The sequence below is a fragment of the Chiroxiphia lanceolata genome, chromosome Z (genome assembly GCF_009829145.1).
Source record: "Chiroxiphia lanceolata isolate bChiLan1 chromosome Z, bChiLan1.pri, whole genome shotgun sequence".
NCBI lineage: Eukaryota > Metazoa > Chordata > Aves > Passeriformes > Pipridae > Chiroxiphia > Chiroxiphia lanceolata.
This window is the reverse complement of record NC_045671.1, coordinates 68,104,951-68,126,985: the sequence shown is the minus strand read 5'-3', so window position 1 is coordinate 68,126,985 and position 22,035 is coordinate 68,104,951. Positions and strand designations below refer to the sequence as shown.

General features: G+C 42.7%; 1 protein-coding gene across 1 annotated transcript in view; it reads left to right on the top strand.

The window, feature by feature from the left end:
* The window catches only part of LOC116781112 (metalloprotease TIKI1-like), a 66,926-nt gene that overhangs the window by 31,686 nt on the left and 13,205 nt on the right, over window positions 1-22,035 (top strand). The window contains exons 4-5 of the mRNA XM_032676714.1: window positions 9,549-9,695; window positions 11,865-12,039. Coding sequence (XP_032532605.1) covers window positions 9,549-9,695; window positions 11,865-12,039 — 322 coding nt within the window. The remainder of the gene's footprint in view (window positions 1-9,548; window positions 9,696-11,864; window positions 12,040-22,035) is intronic.

Sequence of the window (22,035 nt, the reverse complement as noted above, 5' to 3'; positions counted from 1 at the left end):
GATTACCTGCTTGTTGTTTTTCTTCTGTCATAGTTTTAGCAGATACTCACCAAGCAACTGCTATTGTACAATATTGTTTGTTATTTCCAAAACTAGATTCAGAGGATGATGATTCACATCCCATTAAACCTTTAAAATCTTTTGCACAGTTCTGAGTGCACCGGAGCTTTTTGCTTTAATGCTGAAAGTTACAGACTTTTAGCCAATATATTCTTGCGTTTTTTCCATGCAGAGAGTTGCTGGTTGATACCAATTGCACTGCAGGTTTTCAACATTATTTCTGAAAAAGCATTGCCCTGGCTAGCCCAGGAAAAATACCCAGTTGTTCACTTCTGAGGCCAAAGTATAACGTGCCCATGAGATAAATTTTGACATGATTTGTTCTTGTTACTGTTCATTTCATCACACCCCAGAGCCTGCCTGCTTATCTTAGGCCATTTTAATCTTAACAGTCAGATTTAGGTAATCGTGGTGCCTTTGTGAAAATTATGAGCTCTTGGCAGATACCTCTGCTTTTCTCAGAGATGCTTGAGCAAATGTTTACCCAGGACACTTAACCTGACAGTAAGTGTGTGTGACCATGTGCTGGAACTTCCCGTGGGGTAGGTGACCTGCTCCGGCCTTTAACAAAGTTGTTTGACTACGTAGGGCTCAGAAGTGCTAAAGAAAATGGGCTTATCTAATTGTTGGAACTGTTGTCTACCTTGTTGTCTGAGAAGATTGAGAAATTTCTGTTCAGTTGGTCTGAAAGTTTTGAGTTCAGAAATATTCTCATGGCTTTTTTGCCTGACAAAATTTTTTCTCTGATTTTTTTTTAGTCCATGCCAAGTGGCAGCGTCCGTAGACGCTTCTGTGATCCAAACTGAACTGGCATCCTTCTGACTTCATATCTTGGTGGACTGCAGTTACATTTTGGTGATTTAACACCTTTATTTTTAAAAGTAGGCAGCAAGAGAAGGAAAATAGTAAAGGCTTGTAGTAAGTTGGACAAGTCCTGGGATTAGTGGGGGAAATAAAAATCTTCTCTTCTGGCTTTGGATGCATTGAAACTGGCTCAGAAGTCCGCAGGTTAAAATCTTCCATACTTTTACAGCAATAGCTTATCTGATATGAGATTTTTTGCAAATCAATTGAATTTAGACAGTCACTTAAAATTCCTATGGCACCCTTTTTGGCATGCAACAATCTTTTTCAAGAACAAAACAAAACAAAAAAAACCAAAACAAAACAAAAACCACCAGATACTTTCTAGCAATGAGCAGCCTTTCTTTCAGAAGTACCAAATGCTCAGCAGTTTCCTGATTGTGCTGGCAGCAGGTGGGTTTTCCTGGGTCTGACTATCAGAGTCCTTTAGATTTTTTCACAAAGACAGCTTGGTATACTGGCTAAATTGGAAACACTGGTCGTGTCCTAATGTGGACAGCCAGAGAGGGAAGTGGAGGTGCCATGTGGTAGTGGAGCCAGCTGAGATTCATCCCAAGAATGTCATCTCAGGGCGTTCGTGCTGCACAGCTGATGGTTTGTAAGTTCCCATCCTACTTTGGGACATGGTATTTTTACTACGTGGCTGGACTCAGAGTTACTGTGAAGAGCACAGACTTAGGCCTGTGTCTCAGTATTTGAAAACGTTGTCAGCTATTCCTCTTGGAAAGCTTTTGCACTGAGAACTTCCAGCCTCTGATCTGCCTGAAGCCAGCTAGGGACCATTTTAGCAGTTCTTGTCTGAGATTTTTCTTGGCAAGTCTAATAGTGTATAACAATTTGTAAATAGAACATAAATTCTTCCTTTCACCCCTGTAGCTGTGGAAAAGTTCGTCGTGAGCTCTGCTGTGCTCCATTTGGAGGCCAGAACCTTCTCTTAAAGATGCTTCCAGTGGCCTACAACATAAACACTGGTTCAAAATTGTTGTTCTGTTTGGAGCAGCAGACAGAGCTCTGGCCTAGTTGCTCTGTTGAGTGGAAAAATGTTTTATCAGTGCTGAGTGTTTTATATGGAAGAAGCTTTCACAGCTGGCAGAACTTCAAGAAAATCCAAAGATCTCCCTGTGTGGATACCAGGAGACACATGATAACTGTCTGGGGCTGTTCATGATGTTGCAAGGCCGGGTTGTTTACCCTGTTAACTTTATAGTCTTGATTTAGTCATGCTTACCTGAATTACACAAGTAATGTACAACAGTTTTGCAGAAAGAGCCAATTAAATTTTTTTTTTTCTGCAGCCAATTAAAAATTTTCTTTCTGAGTTATTCCACCAAAAAAGGTGTAAAAGTACTGGCAAGAGCAAGTTCAAGCTCTAGTATTCTATATTCCTAAGGCATGCTACTTCTAGCAATCTTCCAAACTGCTGTCAAGTTTAGTCCTAAGGTATACATAGCCTGTGGTAGAAAGGACAAATAAAAGAATAATGAAGGTGAGGGGGGACTTATGAGAGTTTTTCTTTCATCTAGCAGCACTCCAAAGAGCATCTGTGGTTGAGTGAAAAAAAAAAAAAAAAAAAAAGGAGGCCAAATCCCAGGTCATCAATACCAAGTTTGTTTAGTTTCAGTAATTGTGTTTTAGGAAGATTAAAAAGTACTGCTAAATGTTGTTCTTAAAGCTGTGGAAGATAGGAAGCCTTCAACTTACTCCTTACAGTCACAAACACAGTCATGTGTCATCATTTCTACCTTTTTTACATATTTTCTACAGTTGGAAATCCAGATTGTTTCCATTCTAAAGGAATTTTCCTGTAAGTTGTTTAAAAGAGTTTATTAACTTCAGTATTTTAGTTTTGTTTGAACTAGATTTAAGAATATCCCATGGAAAAGAAGGAAGTGGAAGTAAACCAAACCAACTATTTTAGTAGAAGGTTGTTTTTTTAAAAACAGACAAAAAGCCAAACAAAACATCAATTGGAGATGTTGACTTTTAGAAGTATAGCTAGTGTCAGCCCAAGAAACCCTAGTTTCAGATTTTTCCCTTTGGAACTTAGTTATTCTTTTAATATTAATCCAGTTTTGAGATGGTTGTGTTAAGTGTGCTGTGAACACAGCAGTTAGGCAAAGGAAAGAAACCCTTACTACTGATGTACTGGTTAGTTCTGTAAATCGGAAAGTGAGCATATACTAAGAGAAATCAGGATTGTTAGTAATTCCTTTTCATTTGGTTAAGTGTTCCCAAGTCTGATTTTCACCTGAGTTTAGGAGTTATGTGGCAATGCTAGTCCGAAACAAAATGGACTTGCTAACTGAAAAAATGCTGAGTATGAGACAGGCAGGAATTCTAAGTGTAGTGTGTCAAAAGTAGTTTGTTGGGGCTTCTTTTTTTTGCCTTGAGCTTTGCTTCAGGACAGTAGAAACCCGAAAATTAGACAAAGGGCTAGTCCCTTTGAAGTAAAAATGTATCTGGTGAAAGTTTCATATGTGAAGGTTTTAAAAACAAACTTTGTTAACATTTACAAAATATTTAATACAAATGGAACTAAAAAAAAGTTTAATCCTTCTTTAGTAACATGCTAATCTGGATCACCAGTTCAAAGATTGTCTGTACACAGATGCACTTCATGAAAAGCTTGAAGCATTCCTGCAGCACAGGGAGGAATCCCAGTGAGCTTAGATGAAGAGTTGCCAGGGACGAGGTGCAGCAGCAGGTTCATGGCCTTGCAATTAACCCATAGAAAGATGGGAGCAAGTTCCAGCAAAGTCTTGTAGATGTCCAGATGTGAATTGCAAGCTGCCCTGAGAAATGGGAACAGTCTATTCCACTGCTGGTCTTACGCCACGCTCAGCGTATAACGGGGTGTTTATTTCTGCTGCTGTCAGTGAAAACATAAAAATTACCTTTCACACTGTAAAATCAGTGTAAATTACTCAGACAAAAGGATAGGTACTAATGCAGTCTATTACAAGTAAATGAGCTGCATTTCCAGCACTGCTGTAAGTAGTGGTCCTCTGATTCAACATTATCAACCATCCTTCTGTAACAAGAGTATTACTTCTAAATTCCCTTGTTTTATATAACTCCTAGCTGGGAAGGATTGGTTTGTGTATTACCATATAAATTCCAGATAACAACCAAAAACTTCAGGGTCTCTTTGTTTGGTTCTGGAAAGACACACTGCAAGAATCTGGCATACAATATCCTAGTGTAAGTTTGTTTTCGGCAGACCAAAGGTCGAATTCTTCACTGCCTTTACCTGTGTCAGCATCTCTGTGTCAGATTTGAGGCAGAGTGTCATCTAAGTGTCTTGGAGGATCCTGACAGAGAAAAGTGCTCCCTCTCCTTGCAGTGTTGGCTTTTGACTAAAAAAACCCCAAACATAAATAATAGGAAGCCCATGGGAAACTTGTAGCTCGTAAGTAACATAGTGCAGTTTACACTTTGTTTCATTGACTTGTACTGCTCACGTCTTGTCCCTTGGGTGAGTTTCTCATAAAACCTCTCTCTGCTCATGGCTCTAATCCAGTCTTTCTCACAGAAGTAGTCTGAGTTTGGAAATTTGCTTCCTTTTTCTCTCTTGTTTACAAAAGCTTGTTGCAGAGGCCACAGGGAGCATCTCATCGGGTGCAACAGCTCTGAAAGTGACTTAGACTGCTCTGAAGGCTGCAGATGGTGGGTTAAATCTCCTTTTGCTATTTTCAGCCCATGCCAAAATAAGGCTTCTCCGGCCTGTGTGTGCAGACTGTTTTTTGCAGGGCTCCTCATGGCAGGTGGGCTCAGGTTTCCAGGCTCTGACATTACCAGTCCTGACTTCCTACCTCAAAGTCAGCTGTGCCACACCACAGCGAGGAATCCTGCTTTCTTCTCAACATTTGGCCTGCTGGACCATTACCATGACAACGGAGGATTATTGACTCTCATAGTCATGATGCTTTTGATTTAATGCTCGCTTTGATTTGGGACAGTAGTGTTCACTGGCCCAGAGAAGCAATGGTCTCCTCCAGGTGAAGAGCAAGGAGAGAAACATGCTTTTGAGAAGGAGGAGAAAGAGGGAAAGAATTGGCTGAAGAGGCTGAATGGAATCCGTAATGGATGCAGTTATTAGCTGGGAAGGACCCAAAAGCAGCCCATGACTCCTTAAGACAATTAAAAGCAAATTGTCTGGCTGAGTGATCCCAGAGCAAGGAAGATGCTCCCCCAGACTATAATTCAAGAGATTGAATGGCCCTCAAAAACTGAGAGCTGAAAGAAAAAAAAAACCAGAAGATGAGGCAAATGATGGAACAGATGTGAGCGCTTTTGTTGGGAAGACTGGAGGCTAGCAGGATGGCGATAGGCTAATTTGAGGCAAATAATGCCAGGTTCCTTTCATATGCAGAACAGCACTTTGATCCAATGTGGATGAAAGTACTGAAAAGTGGAGAGGATGGCAGGGGGTCCTTTGTCTCTGACAAAAAAGGCATCTGCCAGGCTCTAACCCTCTTTTCCCCGCCCCCTTAGCCTAGCAGGCCACTCCAACAATGCTAGCAAAGGAGACAAGTGTCTCCTGACAGCTGAAGAAATATCCAGGGGGAGAATGAGGTTTGCAGCAATATGTATACCGGAGAGCTTAATCGATTTTTTCCACAGTACAAAAAGGGAGAGGGTTGGGGGAAGACAGAGATCACAGTGAAAATGGGAGGTGGGTGATAAAAAATCCCTTTCTAATAAACTTGTTACTTTTGTTCTTTGAATACATCTTTTTCAGGAGCTGCTTTGATGCTAGTATGAATACACTTAATGGAGCAGAGTAGGATGGAGTTGCTGGAGGGGGGTGTGAAGTAAGGAAGAATGGTTTTGCAAGGAGGATGAATGTGGAGTGATTTCTGTGGATTCCAACACAGGAAAGATCTTGGAAGTAGTAAAACAGTGCAATGCAAAAGATACCTGCAAGACAGATGCATATTTTCTGTATCACCTTTTGGAAGAGCTCACAAATTCTTGCATTTGATTTCTAAGCAAAATTGAAAATTTCAACCTTTCCTTATTTTCTATTTTCTCAACTGCTTGAAATTACTAGAAATCAAAGGGGTGCAGTATCGAATGCGGAGTTAGGAAGGCAAGCAGTATTTGTGCCAAGCAAATATAACAGTTGCAGACTAGCAGCTGATCTGCTCTCTGCTTCTAATGCTCTGTTGACTTTCTTCAGCTTTTCACATCTAGTAAACAAGACTGGGATCAGATTTGCAGTTTGAAGGGCTGTTATCTTCTTAAGTGTCATTTTGCCCCTAGTCTATTGTTTTCTTTGAGAAGTGACTACAGATAGGAGTTACCAACTTCTGAGCAACACCCATCTCAATAAATTAAATCCTTTAAGAACAGTAGGTTCAGGAATCTTCCTTCTCTTGAGATCTTGACAGTGTTTATCCATTATTATTTACTGAAGATAACCTCCTCACCAGGGCAGAACTTTAAGCAACACCTGGTACTGCAAACAGGTCCCTCCCTCTTTATCCCCACACGCCTTCACTTCTTGACAAAGTGTTTCAATTCCCCCAAGAAGGTGCAAGTGGTACAGAAATTGAGAGGAACTATCACATTTCTTTGAGAGGCTGTGCACTCATGCTGATGCCAAGTTGTAATCCTGTGTAGTTGTTCAGTAGGTGTGCCATCGTGCCCCTCCAGCAGATGCCACTGTTCTGTTCAGAACAGCTGATGTGGAGAGTATTTTTGGCAATAGCATTTCCTGCATTCCTGTTGTGCGAAGCCTGATGTGTGAGTTACTGTAACTTATTAGGGAGGGCTAATTTTCAAGGACATTGGTGCTCTCTTGACTTCTTGCTCCCAATGCAGAGAGGCTTGAGCTGCTGCTGCTGCCCTCAAAGGAGCTGAGACTACCTGTGTCCCTCACAGCATCAAGGTGGAAATCCACTCTCTGGGTTGGGAACTTTACATCGTTCTTATGTGACTTCTCTCTCAGGTGCTGCATACAGTGATTGGAATCTGGTCTAGATCCAGGTGGGGAAAGATGTTGCTCATGGGGAAGTCTGGCAACATGGGCATGAGAAAGGACAACATCTGTGTGGCTCAACCTGACTGCTACAGTCCAAGCCAAGTCTGTTTGGAGGACAGACTGAATCTCTTTCACTTGAGGAATACTGCAAGGGAGGAGGGAAGAGATGTGCACGGAGCTGAGAGTTGCATGCAGAACAAGTGGCAGTAGGAGTGCAGGCTGTGGGGGTACAGTGGAGAGAGGAAGATTTGCTTTGTTCTCATGCCTCTCCCAGCAGGCTAGTGCTTTCCCTACAGAAATTGGTTAGCCTCTTCTGGTTTGTGTCTGGGTGAAACTCAAAAGGTAAAGATTGCAAAGCTTTTTTGATGTCACAGTCCCTGCCTGCTCTGTGGGCGGGGAATGTCTGGTCATTGTTTCAGAGGCTGCAAAGTCTAGAAAGGGACATATTGCTTTAATGGTAAATTGTAAAGCAGATGATCCTATGGTAGTCAAATAGCTTATATAAGCCATTATAATAGCCAAATATAAGCCATTTACATGGAAGTGCTTTTGGATGGACTGATTATACATATAAGATCTTCCTGGCATGACCTGGCAGTCCTTGGGTATAGAAATCCCATGTTTTCAGCATGGATTTGGCTTGTATCTCAGTGAACCTTCTCTGGTCGTTAATATCCATTAGGACTTCTCTGTGTGGGAAGTGAAGCCAAACAAATGGAAAAACAATGGCTTTGGAGTATGATAAACTCCAGCCTGCAAGCAAACTTTTATTCAGGCATTAAGTGGTTTCAGTTTGGTCTTGTTTAATTTATTTTGAAATTAAAGAGAGGTCCTTTGCAAGATGGCCACTGTTTAGTTTGATGTAATTTTGCTGAGTGTTCGTCTGGAGATATTATTTTAATCCAGTGCAGTTTGTACCAACAAAGTGAATTATTGCCCTCTTTAAAAACATGAGATAGGATTGAATGTTACTATTCATGAACACCCCCCCAGAACTAATGCTAAGTTACGTGCTTTTGTGTTGGGCTAAATACACAGTGATTTGGATCCAAACAAGTAGCTCTAGCTGTAACGAGGACAGTGATTCCAAATTTGGTGGAATTTGCACCTTTCTGTAGAAGACAGATTGTTGTTCTGGGGGAGGGAAATTGCACCTGTTTGTTCTCACATCTGCTATATAATCCTCAAATTTAGTTCATAGAATCTCAGATTATTAACAGTATGCTTACTCATGTATGAGTTTCATGGTGTTGTCAAATTCTTCCAGTTCCAGAGTGCCTTTGATGGTGTTTGAGGCAAATATCCAGGAGGAGTTAATGACAGAGAGACTAACCAGAGCTTAAAAAATAACATTTCCAAGATTAATTTTTGAAAAATTTCAAAGCAATATCTCTGAGCTTACTTCCTTTAAAAAAGCCAGTAGGTAGTAGGAAAGCTTGTGTCTAGTTTTGGTGTGAAAACTGGTGGTAGCTTGAGTATGCACTGTGCTGAGGAGAGATGGTGATGTTTTACTTGCCAGGTGCTGCCAGAGGACTGCTCCCTGTGCAGGTGATTATTCAGCTCCACATCCCACCAAAGGTGTCCACTGGCATCCCATGTTCAGCCTGGTGAGCTTCTACTCCAAGTCTTTCCTTGGTTACCTGCCTTTCTGGAGCTCAGTGGCCACTGGCTGTAGTGGCTGGAGCAGCTAGGGAGAGGTGTGGAGGTTCTGCCTTGTCTGTTTGGCTCCAGAGGCACCTATGAAGTGTTGCTCCAAAGTGCTCTCTTCTCCCTTTTAAGTGGGGTGAGTGCTGCCCAGGTGTGGGGTGGCTGGATCAGCAGCTCTCTCTGGGTCAGGTCCTGAGGCCGCTGCCTTGGGAGAGTCGTGCTGTGCTCTGCTGGTCTTCTCCCTTTTTGGTCAGTGGAAAGGCTCCCTCGTGGCTGGAGCCGTGGCAGCTGGATAGTTTGTCTTGAGGCAAAGGGAATGGGAGTGTTTGCATTCCCAGGGAAAGGCCCAGGAGGAGGGAATGCACGCAGCCCTGGTGCCTTCTGAGGCAGTCAGCTGGGAGAGAGTGAGTGCTGGGTGACTCCCTGCAAACCCCAAAGGCCACCATCCTTCCTTTGTCTGCTCCAGAGAGCCCTTCCTGCCTGAAATAGATGTTGTCTTAGAGAGGGAGACATGAAGCAGGAAACAACACCCTGGTACTGTTCTTGTGGATGAGGAAGGAAAGGCAAACAAGGAGAAACCATGCTTAATTTAGGTAGGTGGCTGAGGAGCTATGAGGACAGGAGCCCGTCGTGTCCTGGGGCTCTGTAGTGGTCAGGCAAACTGTCATCTAGGGGAGAAAGATTTCCCCTGCTTCCACCTGCCCCTTTGTATCTTCTGTATTAACCATGTCACAGTCAAAACCTCATGGAATTAAATGTGGTGGGTCAGTTCCCTCTGAGCAGGCTCAAAGCAACCAAGGTGTGAGTACCTGTGAACCCAGGAGAGGCACGTGTTGGTGAGATGTGGACTGGCTCAGAGCCAGTCCTGTACTCAGAGCAGGGCAGCTGCAGAGAGCCCTCATCAGGTGGCTGTGTGTCTGTGACCTTCCCATGGGATGAAAAGAGAACTTACCAGGAACTCTGTCTTTTCCTCCCTCTCCCCCTTCCTCAGGTGGTCTTTGCTTTGAATCAGACTCTCTTGCAGCAGGAGAGACTCCGAGCAGGCAGTGTCCAGATCCCCTATACGACTGAAGACCTTATCAAGCATTACAACTGTGGGGACCTCAGCTCCATCATCTTCAACCATGACACTTCTCAAGTGAGTCCAGCCACCACAGCCCTTGTACTATGCACATGTCCCTTCAGCACTAATCCCTGTCACACTTGTGCTTGTCTGTCCCCAAGGCAGGCCCTTTACAGGTGAGGGCCAAGGGCATGCTGCTGGCTCCCCAACCCATCTGTTTTCCTGAGCCTCATGTTCCAGGAGTCTGCAGCACCTCAACTCCTGTCTCACTGCACACAAGCAGCAAAGGTGCACCTGGCTTTCCTCTTTGGACAAGTGGCATGTTTGTTTTAGCATCAAAGCTCTGTGAGTTAATCTGTTATTTTGTTAAGGACTCTGTGGAATTACTCTAGCTTAGGTATGAGCAAACTTAACAACAATATAGAACAACAGCAGGCTCTTTTGTGCTAAATGTGACAGAGAAATACACTCATGACTTGGGCACTTGTGTAAGGCTGGGCAAGTTGCAAGTTTTCTAATGTCCCCTATCAGGATGAGTGGGTACTTTGGACAAGGCCCAAAGAAGAGAAATGGAGTGAAAGAAAGAAAAGATAGACTGAATGTGAAGGGAAAGAGACCTTCTGAGACCTCACAGGCTTGGGTTTACGGAGATGGTTTCCTAAGCAGCACGGTGGAATGTAACACTCATCTTTAAACCACAAGAAAACGCCCAGCAGGGACCAATTTGGCCTGTTTGGGCTGTTAGATTAGCTAACCTCAGACTGAGACATCAGGCCTCTCTATTCTTGTCTGTGAGATATTGCCTGGTAATTTGTGCACATCAGTGAAATCACAGGCTCTATCCTTACAGTGCTGAAAAAGCGGGTGTTGATACCTGGGCTATCCTTGCTGAATAAGCATTTTGCTATGACCTTTTGATACATACAGTGCAGTACTGCAGAGCTGCAGAGTCATACTAACCCTTGCTTCTCTAGCACTGAGCTTTGTGCGTGTGTTGCTGCCTTCCTGTCCTGCACACCTTTCCTCCTGCAAGTGCAGGCAACTTGGTTGTAACACTGCCTCGCTTTTACACAGTGCAGTTCATTCACGAATTTCAAAGGATTTCTCAAAGGATTTGTCTTACAGCATAGTAAGAGGATACAGGTGCTGTATCACTGTTCTACGAAGATCTTACAGACTGGAGACAGCTGGCATTGACTGCAGGTCCTTGGAGAGTTTTGCTGTTTCTAAGACATGCATGTCTCAGACATGTCTCCACGTAAACTGTCCTTTACTTAATGTGAGGGGCTCAACCTCAGGGTACTCTCCCTGACTGAGGAGCTGAGTGCTAATAGTTTGGAACATGGTCAGTTTATGTTTGAAGCAGCACTTTTCAGCAAATTTTACCCCATGCTGGCCCAGTGTGCTAAGTGTGCTAAGAACACTTTGGAAAGAGTTAGTAATAATCTGAGTGGCTCCAAAGTCTCTTCATCTGCTGCAGCCTTGCAAGGGAAAGCACCTGGCTTATTATGAACTCTGCTCTCCAGAAACCACCACTTGCAGGCCCTTTTATTAGCAGTCCCCGTAACAGCAATGCCTAAAGCTACTCGTCAAGAAGCCAGGATTGCTGCAACTACAGACCCACGCTTCTCTCCACTGGCAGTAGGTCGGGATAGCGTGCAGTCACAGCTGTCCTGGGGTCCCCAGGAGAGGAAGCCAGCATTTTAGAAGATTCTTTGAGGACAGGGCAACTGGAATGGGTAATGCTTTCTTTCCTGACAAAATCTGGCCGTCTTTCCTTTGAAAAGTTTAGGGATGTTTTTTTTTAGTTCAAATTGCACAGTTATTCTTTGGCAGCCTGAGGGCTGTGATACCAGCCAAATTCTCTTAGAAGAGTGTAATTATCATCATAGTTACGACATACCTATGGCAATTTAAGGAAAAAGTATGTAGCTAAAGGTAGCCAGGGGCAAATATTTACTTTCTTCAGCCAAGCAATCAGGATTTAGGATCTCCAGTGTAGCAAATTTGTTGACTTTGAATTGGAAAAAAATCCATCTGGCTGGGTCATGAAATGAGAGAAATTAAACATTATTTAGAATCTTGCTGAGCATTTTTTAGCTTGCTTTAGGTTTTGTCCTACTGGCTGTGCCTTTAGGGACAAAGCCATCGCCACATTCGATGTGGAACAGAATGCTTGTGCATCGTGGCTGCCTGTGAAATAAATTCCCCTTTCATGAAGACTATTTTTTTTTTCAACCTTAGGTCCCAAATTTCGTTAATGCTACGCTTCCAGCCCGTGAACACATTGCTGCACAAGAGACAGACAGCTACTTCCGTCAGGAGCTCATCTACAAGAGAAATGAGCGAATGGGCAGGAGGGTGAAGGACCTGCTGGAAGAGCACCCAGAAAAGAGTTTCTTCTTTGCGTTTGGAGCTGGTATGTGATTGAGGTGCCGTTCAACCTGAACACATTCTTCCCATGTCCGTTAGAAGCTTTTTACAACTGCTTGTCTCAATTTAAAGAAAGGTCAGTATTTTTACCACGGTGGACACAGAACCCAGCTTTTCCCCGATAGTTGTACCTTGGTAGGAAAACCTTATCAGTGTATCACTGTTTATCTTTAGTATGCAAAAAGCTTAAAGTGTATGCACTTATTACAATATTTGTTCATTACAGACATTTTTTATATGTATGGCCAAAGATAGTGACTCAACTACAGTGAACATACAGAAGGAACAGCTCATTGACATAAACACATGTTTATGTCTGGGCAAACAATACAAAAGGATGGGAGGAATAGGGAGCTGAGATGAAAGGCAGCAATGCAGAGGTTGCATCAGTTCTTAAATTAAACTTTCAAGAACACATTCAAAAGAATAACATGCCAAACTGTGTGAATCTAAGGGGTTCAATAAATGCAAGGGGGGAAGCAGGGCCCAATTTCACCTTTCTCTTCCTCCTGCAGCTCTTTACTTCTTTCACTGTGCTTCTGCAACTACAAGAAAGTTGTGTCTGCTACTATTTTTGAGCAGCACATTGGGCCCACTTAGGGAAAACCTACTCCATTTTCTGCCTTTTAGCAGCCAGCAGGACTCTAGAGGCACACCCAGCAGCACATCCAACGCCATGAGGCTGACACCCGCACTTCAGGCTAGGGCTGGATGGAGGGTATAAACAGTATTGGTTTGCCATGACTCCCATCCTTTTTTCTAGCTCCAGGGAAGAGAAGAAGTGAGGATTAATGTTAGAAAAGACAGGTGCTAATTCCCAGAGAATTATCACATCCCCACCACCATGAACCATATGGCCCTTTGGAAAGGGGAGGAACTGAAACAGGTGTCAGTATCCATCTGTGATTTTCTGGTCTCAGTACATACTGCTTTAGTGAGGATGGAAGATCCAGACAAGCCAAGGAAAATATTTACTTAAACACTTGAAAACATTTGTGTTCAAATCTGTGGGAATTTATGCTCTTGCAGCCGTTAGCTGTGGTTACAAACTCACCATAATAGGGGGTCCTGTGTGTGAGAGCAGGGAGGTAACCAAAAGTGGCTGACAATGCTTGTTCAGACACTTGTGAAGATTGTAACCTTCTGTCTCCCTGCAGTATTGCTGCTCTGTGCAACTCACCGTCACAAAGAACACTGAAGCAGGCACTGGTTGTGCAGATTTTGATCTTGTCTGTCTGTAGGCTAAGGACAGCGCTTTGCTGTACTCCACTGCTGATGTTCTGATCGCATTTGTCCCTGCTGGGCTGATGTACCTAACCAAAGCATATGCCAGCCCCAAGGGACAGTTGTGCCAGTTGCAGGTAGCTAGTCTTCTGTCAGGAGGACAGGCATAGATATTTGGGCTTCAGTTACTGCATCGCAACTTGAGTGATGAGCAGCCCATGCCGATGGACAGATGTGGATGCATGTGTCACTCTGGGTCTGTCTTGTCCCAAGAGCAGGATCATCTGAGAGAAGAGAGCCTCTTCCGTTCCTTGCACACACTCTGCGTCCCAGCAGCTGCAAATCACATGTTTTTAAATGCTTTTGTGTCATTTGTCTCCCATCCCATTGGTTTTCTTCTGTTCCTGCTATTCTGTCCCAGACTGTCTTCACTGTCATTGGTGTGCACAGTGCTGCCCCAGAGCCCAGAAGCACTGCAGAAGCAGATCAGATCCCTGTCCTTCTCAATCTCTCTTGTTCTCAACTTTCATGACATTCTTAAAGTCTCTTCCCATCCTTTCTGGATTCTTGCTTTCCTCCTTCCTCTTATTTTCCCTTTTTTAGTGTCCTGATTGCCAACATTGCTATACTGCAGCATTTCCTCGAGCCTTGGTCCTGAATGAACACCCTTGATCTGTGGCTTATGTTCATGTGGCTTGATCTCCAAGCACTTGGTGTGCTCTTCTCATGCTTTTCCATCATGCTTCTGAATCCAGACAGGTTCTCTGCCTCCTCTGGGGACACTGGATTGGTTTGAAATTGTCTCTAATTACACTCTGGCTTCGAAACCAGTCTATCCTCTGTTCTCTGCTCTTCCAAATAGTTCTATTCAAAGAATAGTACCAGTCTCCCACTTTTAGCAGCTCAGTTCCTCATTATGCCCATGTTTGACTGCATGAATGTTTTGGGGTTGGGTGTTGTGTGTGTTTTTTTTCTTTTTGTTTGTTTCATTATCAAGTGTCTAAATGAGAAGTAACATTACAGGATCTATTGCAGAAAACAGATCAATTTCTACAGATTACTGAGGTTTCCTGAGTGCACATTACAATTATGATTGCATTCTTTTATTTTTTTCCAGCAAGTTAATTTAGCCTTTTGCATATGCAGATTGCTGTATGTGATACATAATTATGTAGAAGATTTATTTTTATGCTGGCAAGCAGTGAAGATGAACAAATATCTTATGACCAGTTTGGAGCATTGCTTGAGTATTGCTCTGCTGTTAATTACTGTAAGAAAGTTCCAGGAAAGTGCTTACATAAGGCAGGTGAGAATGAACTGTAGGAAAAGAGAAGAAAAAGGAGGGCCATAAAAATGGGAGTAAATCATGACTGCATGGTGCTTTTCTCTCTTCTGACCACCAGTGAAAAAAGTATCTTCTAGCCATGGTTTATAAACTGCAGGACAAGGTTGTATTAAATCAGTAGTAGGACTTTGAAGGGTCTCCATGTTAGAAGGGGAGAGAAGACTTTTAGTTGTTTTCTTTCCAGACTTTTTCACCCTGTGTTTTTTTATTTTTAAAACATCTTGGCTTTTTGTAAGGAAAGTTAATTTTTTTCCATTAAGCAAACTCCATTGAAAAAAACAGGTTTTATCATTAATTATATGTAAACAAGGTCATGGTTTGTGGTGACAATCTGTCTCTTTCCAGGTCTTAATATAGCTCCATGGCTATAGATGCGAATTTCTTACATGGAATTATATGTGGTAATGTGGACTGCAATAGATTTGATCATTAGAATCAGTGTATTTTATGCTTTTGCTATATTTTAACAGATCAGACAAACTCCCCCTATATTCTGTCAGAAATGCTTCACAGTCAGAGCTCATTGCTGGAACTATTTTTGTCTGGAAGTAATTTGCACAAAAGCGGAGAGCTAAAAAATAACAGATTTTGCTGAAAAGATCCAAAAAAAAAAGCTTTGCTTCTGGCCAAAGTTGCAAACACGCAAAGTTTCAAGCCAAAATAAGTCTGAGGGAATTAGAGGAAAGCATGGGAAGAGAGAGTTGGTGATACCAGCAGCATTCCACTAGGTTCAGTGAGGGTTTTATCTGTGGCCAGACATTTTTGTATGGTGGCACTACAGCTACAAGCCAGACCTACTCCCTGTTGCAGGCAGTAGAGCTTGTGAAGCGAAGCCAGCTGTAATCTTTCACCACCAGTCTTCCTTCTACATGCGTTTCTAATTTCTCTGAACTGTAAGTGGAGCATTCAGGATCTGAATGCTAAGCCAACGCAGGTCATCACACGCGTGATTCCACAGCCAGCCAGCTAGTTTCTGGTTTGTCTAGGAAGTGCACGTTGACATAGAGAGGGCTGTGCTGTCCTGTTGTGCTGTGGAGAGTTTTACCATTTGTCCAGGTCTCGCATGGGTGCTGTGTGCTGGCTAAACCTTCCCAGAATCAGGGGATCGTTGATAGTGACAGGCACCTCTGGAGATCACCTGGTCCACTCCTCTGCTCGAAGTAGGATCATATAGAGCAGTTTTTCTAGGACTGGAGTCCGGTCGGGTTCTGAGTATGGGCAAGGATGAAGACTCACGAATCTCTCTGCACAACCTATTCCAGTATATAACCACTAAAGATGCTTTTTCTTACGTTTAAATGGGATTTCCTGTATGTCAATTTGTGTTCATTGCCCCTTGTCCTTTCATGGGACACCACCGAGAAAAGTTCTGCTCCATCTGTTTTGCAGCCTTCAATCAGGTATTTATGCATCAGTTATAACCCCTAAGCCTTCTCTTGTCCAGTCTGAACAGTCTCAGCCTCTTCTCATGTAACACATGCTCTAGTTGTTCATCATCTTTGTGGCCCTTTGCTGCACTCTCTGCAGAATGTCCACGTCTCTTTTGAACTGGGGAGCTCAGAGCTAGGCACTGGACCCAGATGTATATCACCAGGGCTGAGGAACAGGGAAGGATCATCTCCTTCAATCTGCTGGTCTACATGACTGGTCTGTTTGAAAGTTCCTGATGCTTCTCTGCACAGAGTGAACCCTTGACTTTTCCTCTAGTCACAGGAACACAAGATTCCTGAAGGCTGGTTTGTCCCCTAGAGAAAGTAACAACGGCATTAAGAATTTGACCTTTTCTATATTCATTGTCATCAGCTCTCCTGCCCCCTTCAGCACTTGGATGATACTTATGTAGTCAGTGGAAGCATTCCTTGTCAGTGGAAACATTCTTTGTTTCCCTTGATGTTTCTAAGCAGATTCAACTCTAGGTGAGGTTTGCTTCAGCATGGTCATTTTATTCTAGGAAATAGCACAGCTTGTTTTCTTTAGCTGACTTACAGTTTCTGTTGAAGGGGCTAAAGAATGACAGAAAAAAAGTGTTGCTTTTGTTTTTTTTTTTTTAATGTATGAGGAAGCATATTTAGTGGGATGAGATCCTGACTTTATTATGACAGGCAAGGCCTCTGGTGAAGCCAGAGTTTCCAGGAACCAAGTTTAAATTCCCTTTAGTCTCTCCTGCCTCTTTGAACAGTTGAGAAACTCCAGAAGTGCCAGTTCATGAATAAGAAGTACAGAGGGATCTAAAATGCCTTAAATCCCTGTGGAAGAAATTAGTGACTTCAGTGAGAAATGCTGGATGATTTGACAACCTCAGAAGCTGGTCCTCTTAATCTTGTAAACACTGGAAAATTCCTTTTTGTCTCAGAGCTATTTTTTTTTTGTTGCTCCTGAAAGAAAGCATAATTCTGAGGCTTTAAAGTATAGTGGGTGTTGACCAGCCACCATTAACACAAAGAAAAGAAGGATGACGGTGAGAACTTCTTCAGCAACTACTTCTTCTGATTACTCAAGGAAATAACAAATATGTTTATTTAGCATTAGTCAGACCATATGGATTCAAACCTCCAGGGACTGACTGTTTTTTTTTTTCCCCAGTCTTTACTCCCCACTCCCCACCAAGACCTCCCAGAAAGAAGAATTGTTATGAGCAGATCGATGATCAATATCTGAACTGGCAGTCCAGCTAGAAGCTCCAGATCTGAGTTTTCTTCTTCCCAGTAACTAATTCAGCTGATACTCACTAAACTAAAGCTAGCTCTCAGATGTTTGACGTGACCCAACAACAAGCAGAAGGATTTGGAGATCACTGTAGAAGCATAATTGACCCTGTCTGAGCTGAAGATGGATGTGTAACCTTTAGTCTCAGCCACCTGGTCAAGGAGAAGAGAGCATGCCACTGCCAGTGCTTACCTCAGAGTCTGCTGTGGTCCACCAAATGGCTTCCTGCAGCTTCTCTAGGTTTTAAAGGCAGTCCTAGAGATGTGAGAGACTGGTCAGTTATGTGCCAGCCTTGCATGCCCAGTGCATTGGGTGACATGTCTGATGCCTTTTCCCTAGTCCCTTATGTCATGAAATGCTAAAACAAAAAAGGAAAAGATTAGTTTACCAGGGGAAAGTGGAATTGTGCTGATTCTGAATGGTGTGTTAGGTGGTACTGTTTCCAGGTAGAGCTGTTCACTGTTACTTCTTGAAATTTGCTGCCCCATCTGGCATTCTTGGATGGGAAATTATGCAAGAGGAACAAGACTCATTGTCTCTGGGTAAGAAAAGATTAGAGAAAGGACTTGAGGACCTGTCAGCAGTGGGTGTGAAAAATAGTCAACAGTGCTGAGCCCAGGATGTCTCTGTCCAGCTTGTGTAGGTGTTTAGATCTGTAAAACTAAACCAAACAAAACCCTCCATGAGAACATGAAAGTTGCTCAGGTGAATGTGATAACACTTTGAAATTCAGTGGGCATTCAGAACCCAGCATGGAAACTTTGAACCTGCCATCAGTACATTTGAGACTGGAGATGAGTGTGCACAGGGAATGTAAATATATTTATGCCTTATGTAAAAGATTGTAAATGTGTAATGAAAAAGCTCATGAAAAGTCCATAAGAAGCTGAATCTTTGTAGATCCTGGAAGAGGACAAAAAAAACAAATGAGAGAGAGGAAGGAGGAAAAGCTAATGTAGTGATGAAACAGATTTAAAAAACCAGATTAAATTAGTTTTGTGGGGCCACCTCACTTTTCTCTGGGCACAAAGGACTTGCTGATTGCCTGCTTGCTTCTGTCCCTGGAATGCAGCATTATTTTAGCTTCCTTGTGTAGGAGGAAAGGCCGAGTGCCTGAAGGTGTGCCTGTACCTCTGTAATCTGAGAATGCCAGATACAACCCAGCAGCTTTGAGAATGTTTTCCTTAGTAGCCTCTTTGAGTCTGCAGAATGCTAATGACAGGGTTTATTAGAACAACAACCCCCAAAGGGCATAGATAATGTTGTGTGGAGGTAGGCCCCACATCCAAAGCCCCAGGGTTCACATGAAGGGCACTACTCTTGACATCTCTTGACACGTGAAATGAAGAAAGCTTTGCATTTCTGCATTAGAGGCGGTAGCCTCTGTTCCACCATATGAGTGCAACCATCAAAATCAGCCAGGCCAAAAAAACCGCGCTGTTTCTGCTCAAGTACTGACAGTCAGGTCACCCTCAGGCTGCCTATCAGTGTTGGGCTTACCCATTGCTGCCTTCACTGGGCAGCTGTAGCAGAAAAACTTTCATCATGTAATGTGTGTTTTAAGCTAGTGGGATTTAAAGTCCTTTTATGGAAGGAAGCAGTGGTGTGCAATGGAAGCAGACCCAGTGGCTGTGAGTACTGTAGCTCTGTCACGACACTGGTAATTCCTGCCCTTACTGGTAACATGGTGCTGGCTGCTAATGTAGTCACCTACGTGAGGGTCTGCTTGCCTAATGAACCTCAGGCTTTAGCAGTGGAAAGCTCTCAGTAAATGCCAGCACAGAAGGAGCCCCAGTGGGCTGCCTGAAGATAAGCTTTCCTCTTAACTCAGTTTTCACAAAATAAGCAGTATGGGGTTGTAAACTTTTATGTTAACTTTTCCATAAATTTGGCCTTATAATTAGTGGAAAACCTTTTTCTAACTTCAGTTTTTGGAGGAGGTTATCAGGAGGTTTGACTTTGCCCCAGGGTAAAAGTGGGAAACCTTAGGACCAAAAATACTTAGGTCTTACATTTAAGAAACCTCATTTTTGACGAAACTAGGTAGATAAAAAGTACCTTCTTATCTTTCACAAGAAAAATTCCTTCATTTTGTCTCATGCAAACTAACTTCAGATGTTCATTTCTATGGTATTAGGCCATTTTTCCCATGTTGTGCAAGGCCTTCATCATCAACAATTTTGAGAAGTTGTATAGGAGAGTTAATTAGCAAAGCATATCGCTTTTAAAGAAACAGAGGCTGGTTTTTTTCATCCTGAGTGAATGCAGGTTTGAGTCACTTTCTTTAAGTCTCTTCATGTCTAGTAGAAGTTCATGACTGTTCCATGGTCATGCTCACCAGATTTTCCTCTTTGGTTTGAGAGCTGTGAAGTATGATCCACTAAGATTTTGAATAAAAAAAAAAAAGATTACCATGAAATCACATCTTTTGAAGACACAAACATTTGTCATGGCCTAAGTGGAGTAAAACCTCAGATTCAATGTTTATGGAACAGTATTTCATTAATATTTCATGTTGTAGGTAATCACAGGAAGGATTACATTTGGAAGTCTGCAGTCTCCTACACTTATTGGAAATTTGGAAAATCTTTAAGTTGACTTACATTACCACTAGAGGCACCTCACCTCTTCAATTTTTGTCATTTCCTTCTGCCTGTAGCACTAAATCTGTCAAGAGTATCATGCTCTTGGTTCTTTGGTTTATATTCTGGTACCTGAACTTTTCAAGACTCGGAAATACTGCTAGAAGCAAGATTCTACTGGATCTAGTGTTACATGTTTTACATTTGATAAATGGTTTTAACTTAAATGGCAAATTTGGAATTCCAGCCACTATATAACTGACCTCTGTTTTCCATATATTGCTTGGGTTATCTAGTGTAACTGCACAAAATTTCCTCCTCATTCTGGGAGAAGTGAAGAGCAACCTTGCTATACCTGGGTGAATGGTACTCATGCTTGAAAAAAGCATCTTCCTCTTGAGAAGTGCATACAGAAAGCAAGGGTCTGAAGGAAACTCATTTGTAACTAAGTTGATTACATCACCTACTTTCCTTCTTCTGCTTTGGATAGTATTAAATATTCTGTCTAGCTTTTTTTACTCCTTAACTTTTACTAACTGGATTAAAATTACTCCATCTTCTGCATCCCAACATGTAGTTTAAAAGCTTTAATTGTGTGTAGGTTAGAGGCAAAGTTATGAAGAATGGTAGGAGATGATCATTGCCATAGGCATTTCTAGGAAGTTTCTAAATAATTTTAAGATCTGTACATTCTTGAAAGTATTTGTTTCAGTGCTCCATAGAATCTTTGGCACCAAAGGTCCATTTGAGCACTCCCAGTCCAGATAAACATTGAACTTTATGATGCCCACAGTGGCTGGAATAATTTGTGCCATTTTGTGGTTGCACTGTTATAATCATGTGCTATAGTTGTTCCCACCGCATCTTGGAGGTCAGCAGTCCAGATTGGGTTTCCTCACAAACAGTTTGGTGTCTTTACATGCACATTCAGTGATTCATTGTCTTGGGATGTTTGTAAATAGTGAGGTCCTGACATGTTTCTGGGGCAGATGGGAAGTGCCATCTTTCTACTAAGGAAAACATGGAATTATGTACGCTTGTGGGTTTCCTTTTACATGGCTCTAAGAGAAGGTCAAGAAACTTTGTTAACCTGCTTGGAATAGTCAATTTAGTTGAAATTCAGAGAGGAATGTAATTTTGATCAGTCTTACAGACTCGATTTCTACGAAAACTAAAATTTAGGAACAGAAACAGAACTTCAGTTTTGCAATACTTCCTTGTTCCTTTCCTTAGACGCAGAAGATTATCAGCCTCCCAATGGCTTAAATTTGGGTTCAGGAACCTCTACTGAAACCCACAGTCCTGGCATGGTTATCTAGACAAAAGCACCTGTGCATGCACTGGCGGTAAAAGCTGTAAGCAGGAGACATATGTTTCAGGGCAATAGTGGTAGCCTGTGTTCTGCAGGAATGTGTATTGCTACTGAGGAAGGTCAGGAGTGCACAGTGTGTGTCTGAGTGCGTGGCCAAGTCTGCAAGTGTGTGCTGGTCAAACAGCATTGTTCCTCAGGCATATCGCCTGTTTGTGGTCCCTGCATGCCACCTCCTTTCAGTGCAGATTAAAGGCTGGGGTCTTATTTACTCTCCAGTAGAGTGCATGGCTGAGCTGGTGCACACAACAGCTTCTTAGTTTCTCTTTGAGCTTGAACACAGAAGAATAGAGATTCATGGCTCCCCCACCCCCTGCCAGAGTAAATTGACCTCTTGGAGGCATCTCTTCACCTAGTGGTGTGAGGATAATGCAGGGCTGCGTACAGAAAGAAAAGAGCAGGCTTTCTGATGGGACAGAGCCCAAGGCTTTTCTTTTGGGAGGCATTCAAGTGTGTGAGGCTAAAAGAGAAAACAGGTGAAAGAGGCCTACTCCCTGTGATGTGACTTTCATCTAAGTCTCTCTTGCAGCAATAGCTGCTTGATCTCAAACCTTGGAGAGTGAATCTTTCTCATGTTTCTTCCAGTTGGTTTTGGCTATCTGATCTCTTTTTGTGATGGTCCCTAGAAAAGAGGTAAAAGCCCTGACTCTAGAGAGGCTCCTGGTGGGGCCCTGTACCTCAATCCCTCACCTTTCTGCCTCTTAATTTTACATCTTGTTTGGTTGAACATGTAGATCCTCTGGGCCCTGGACAAGC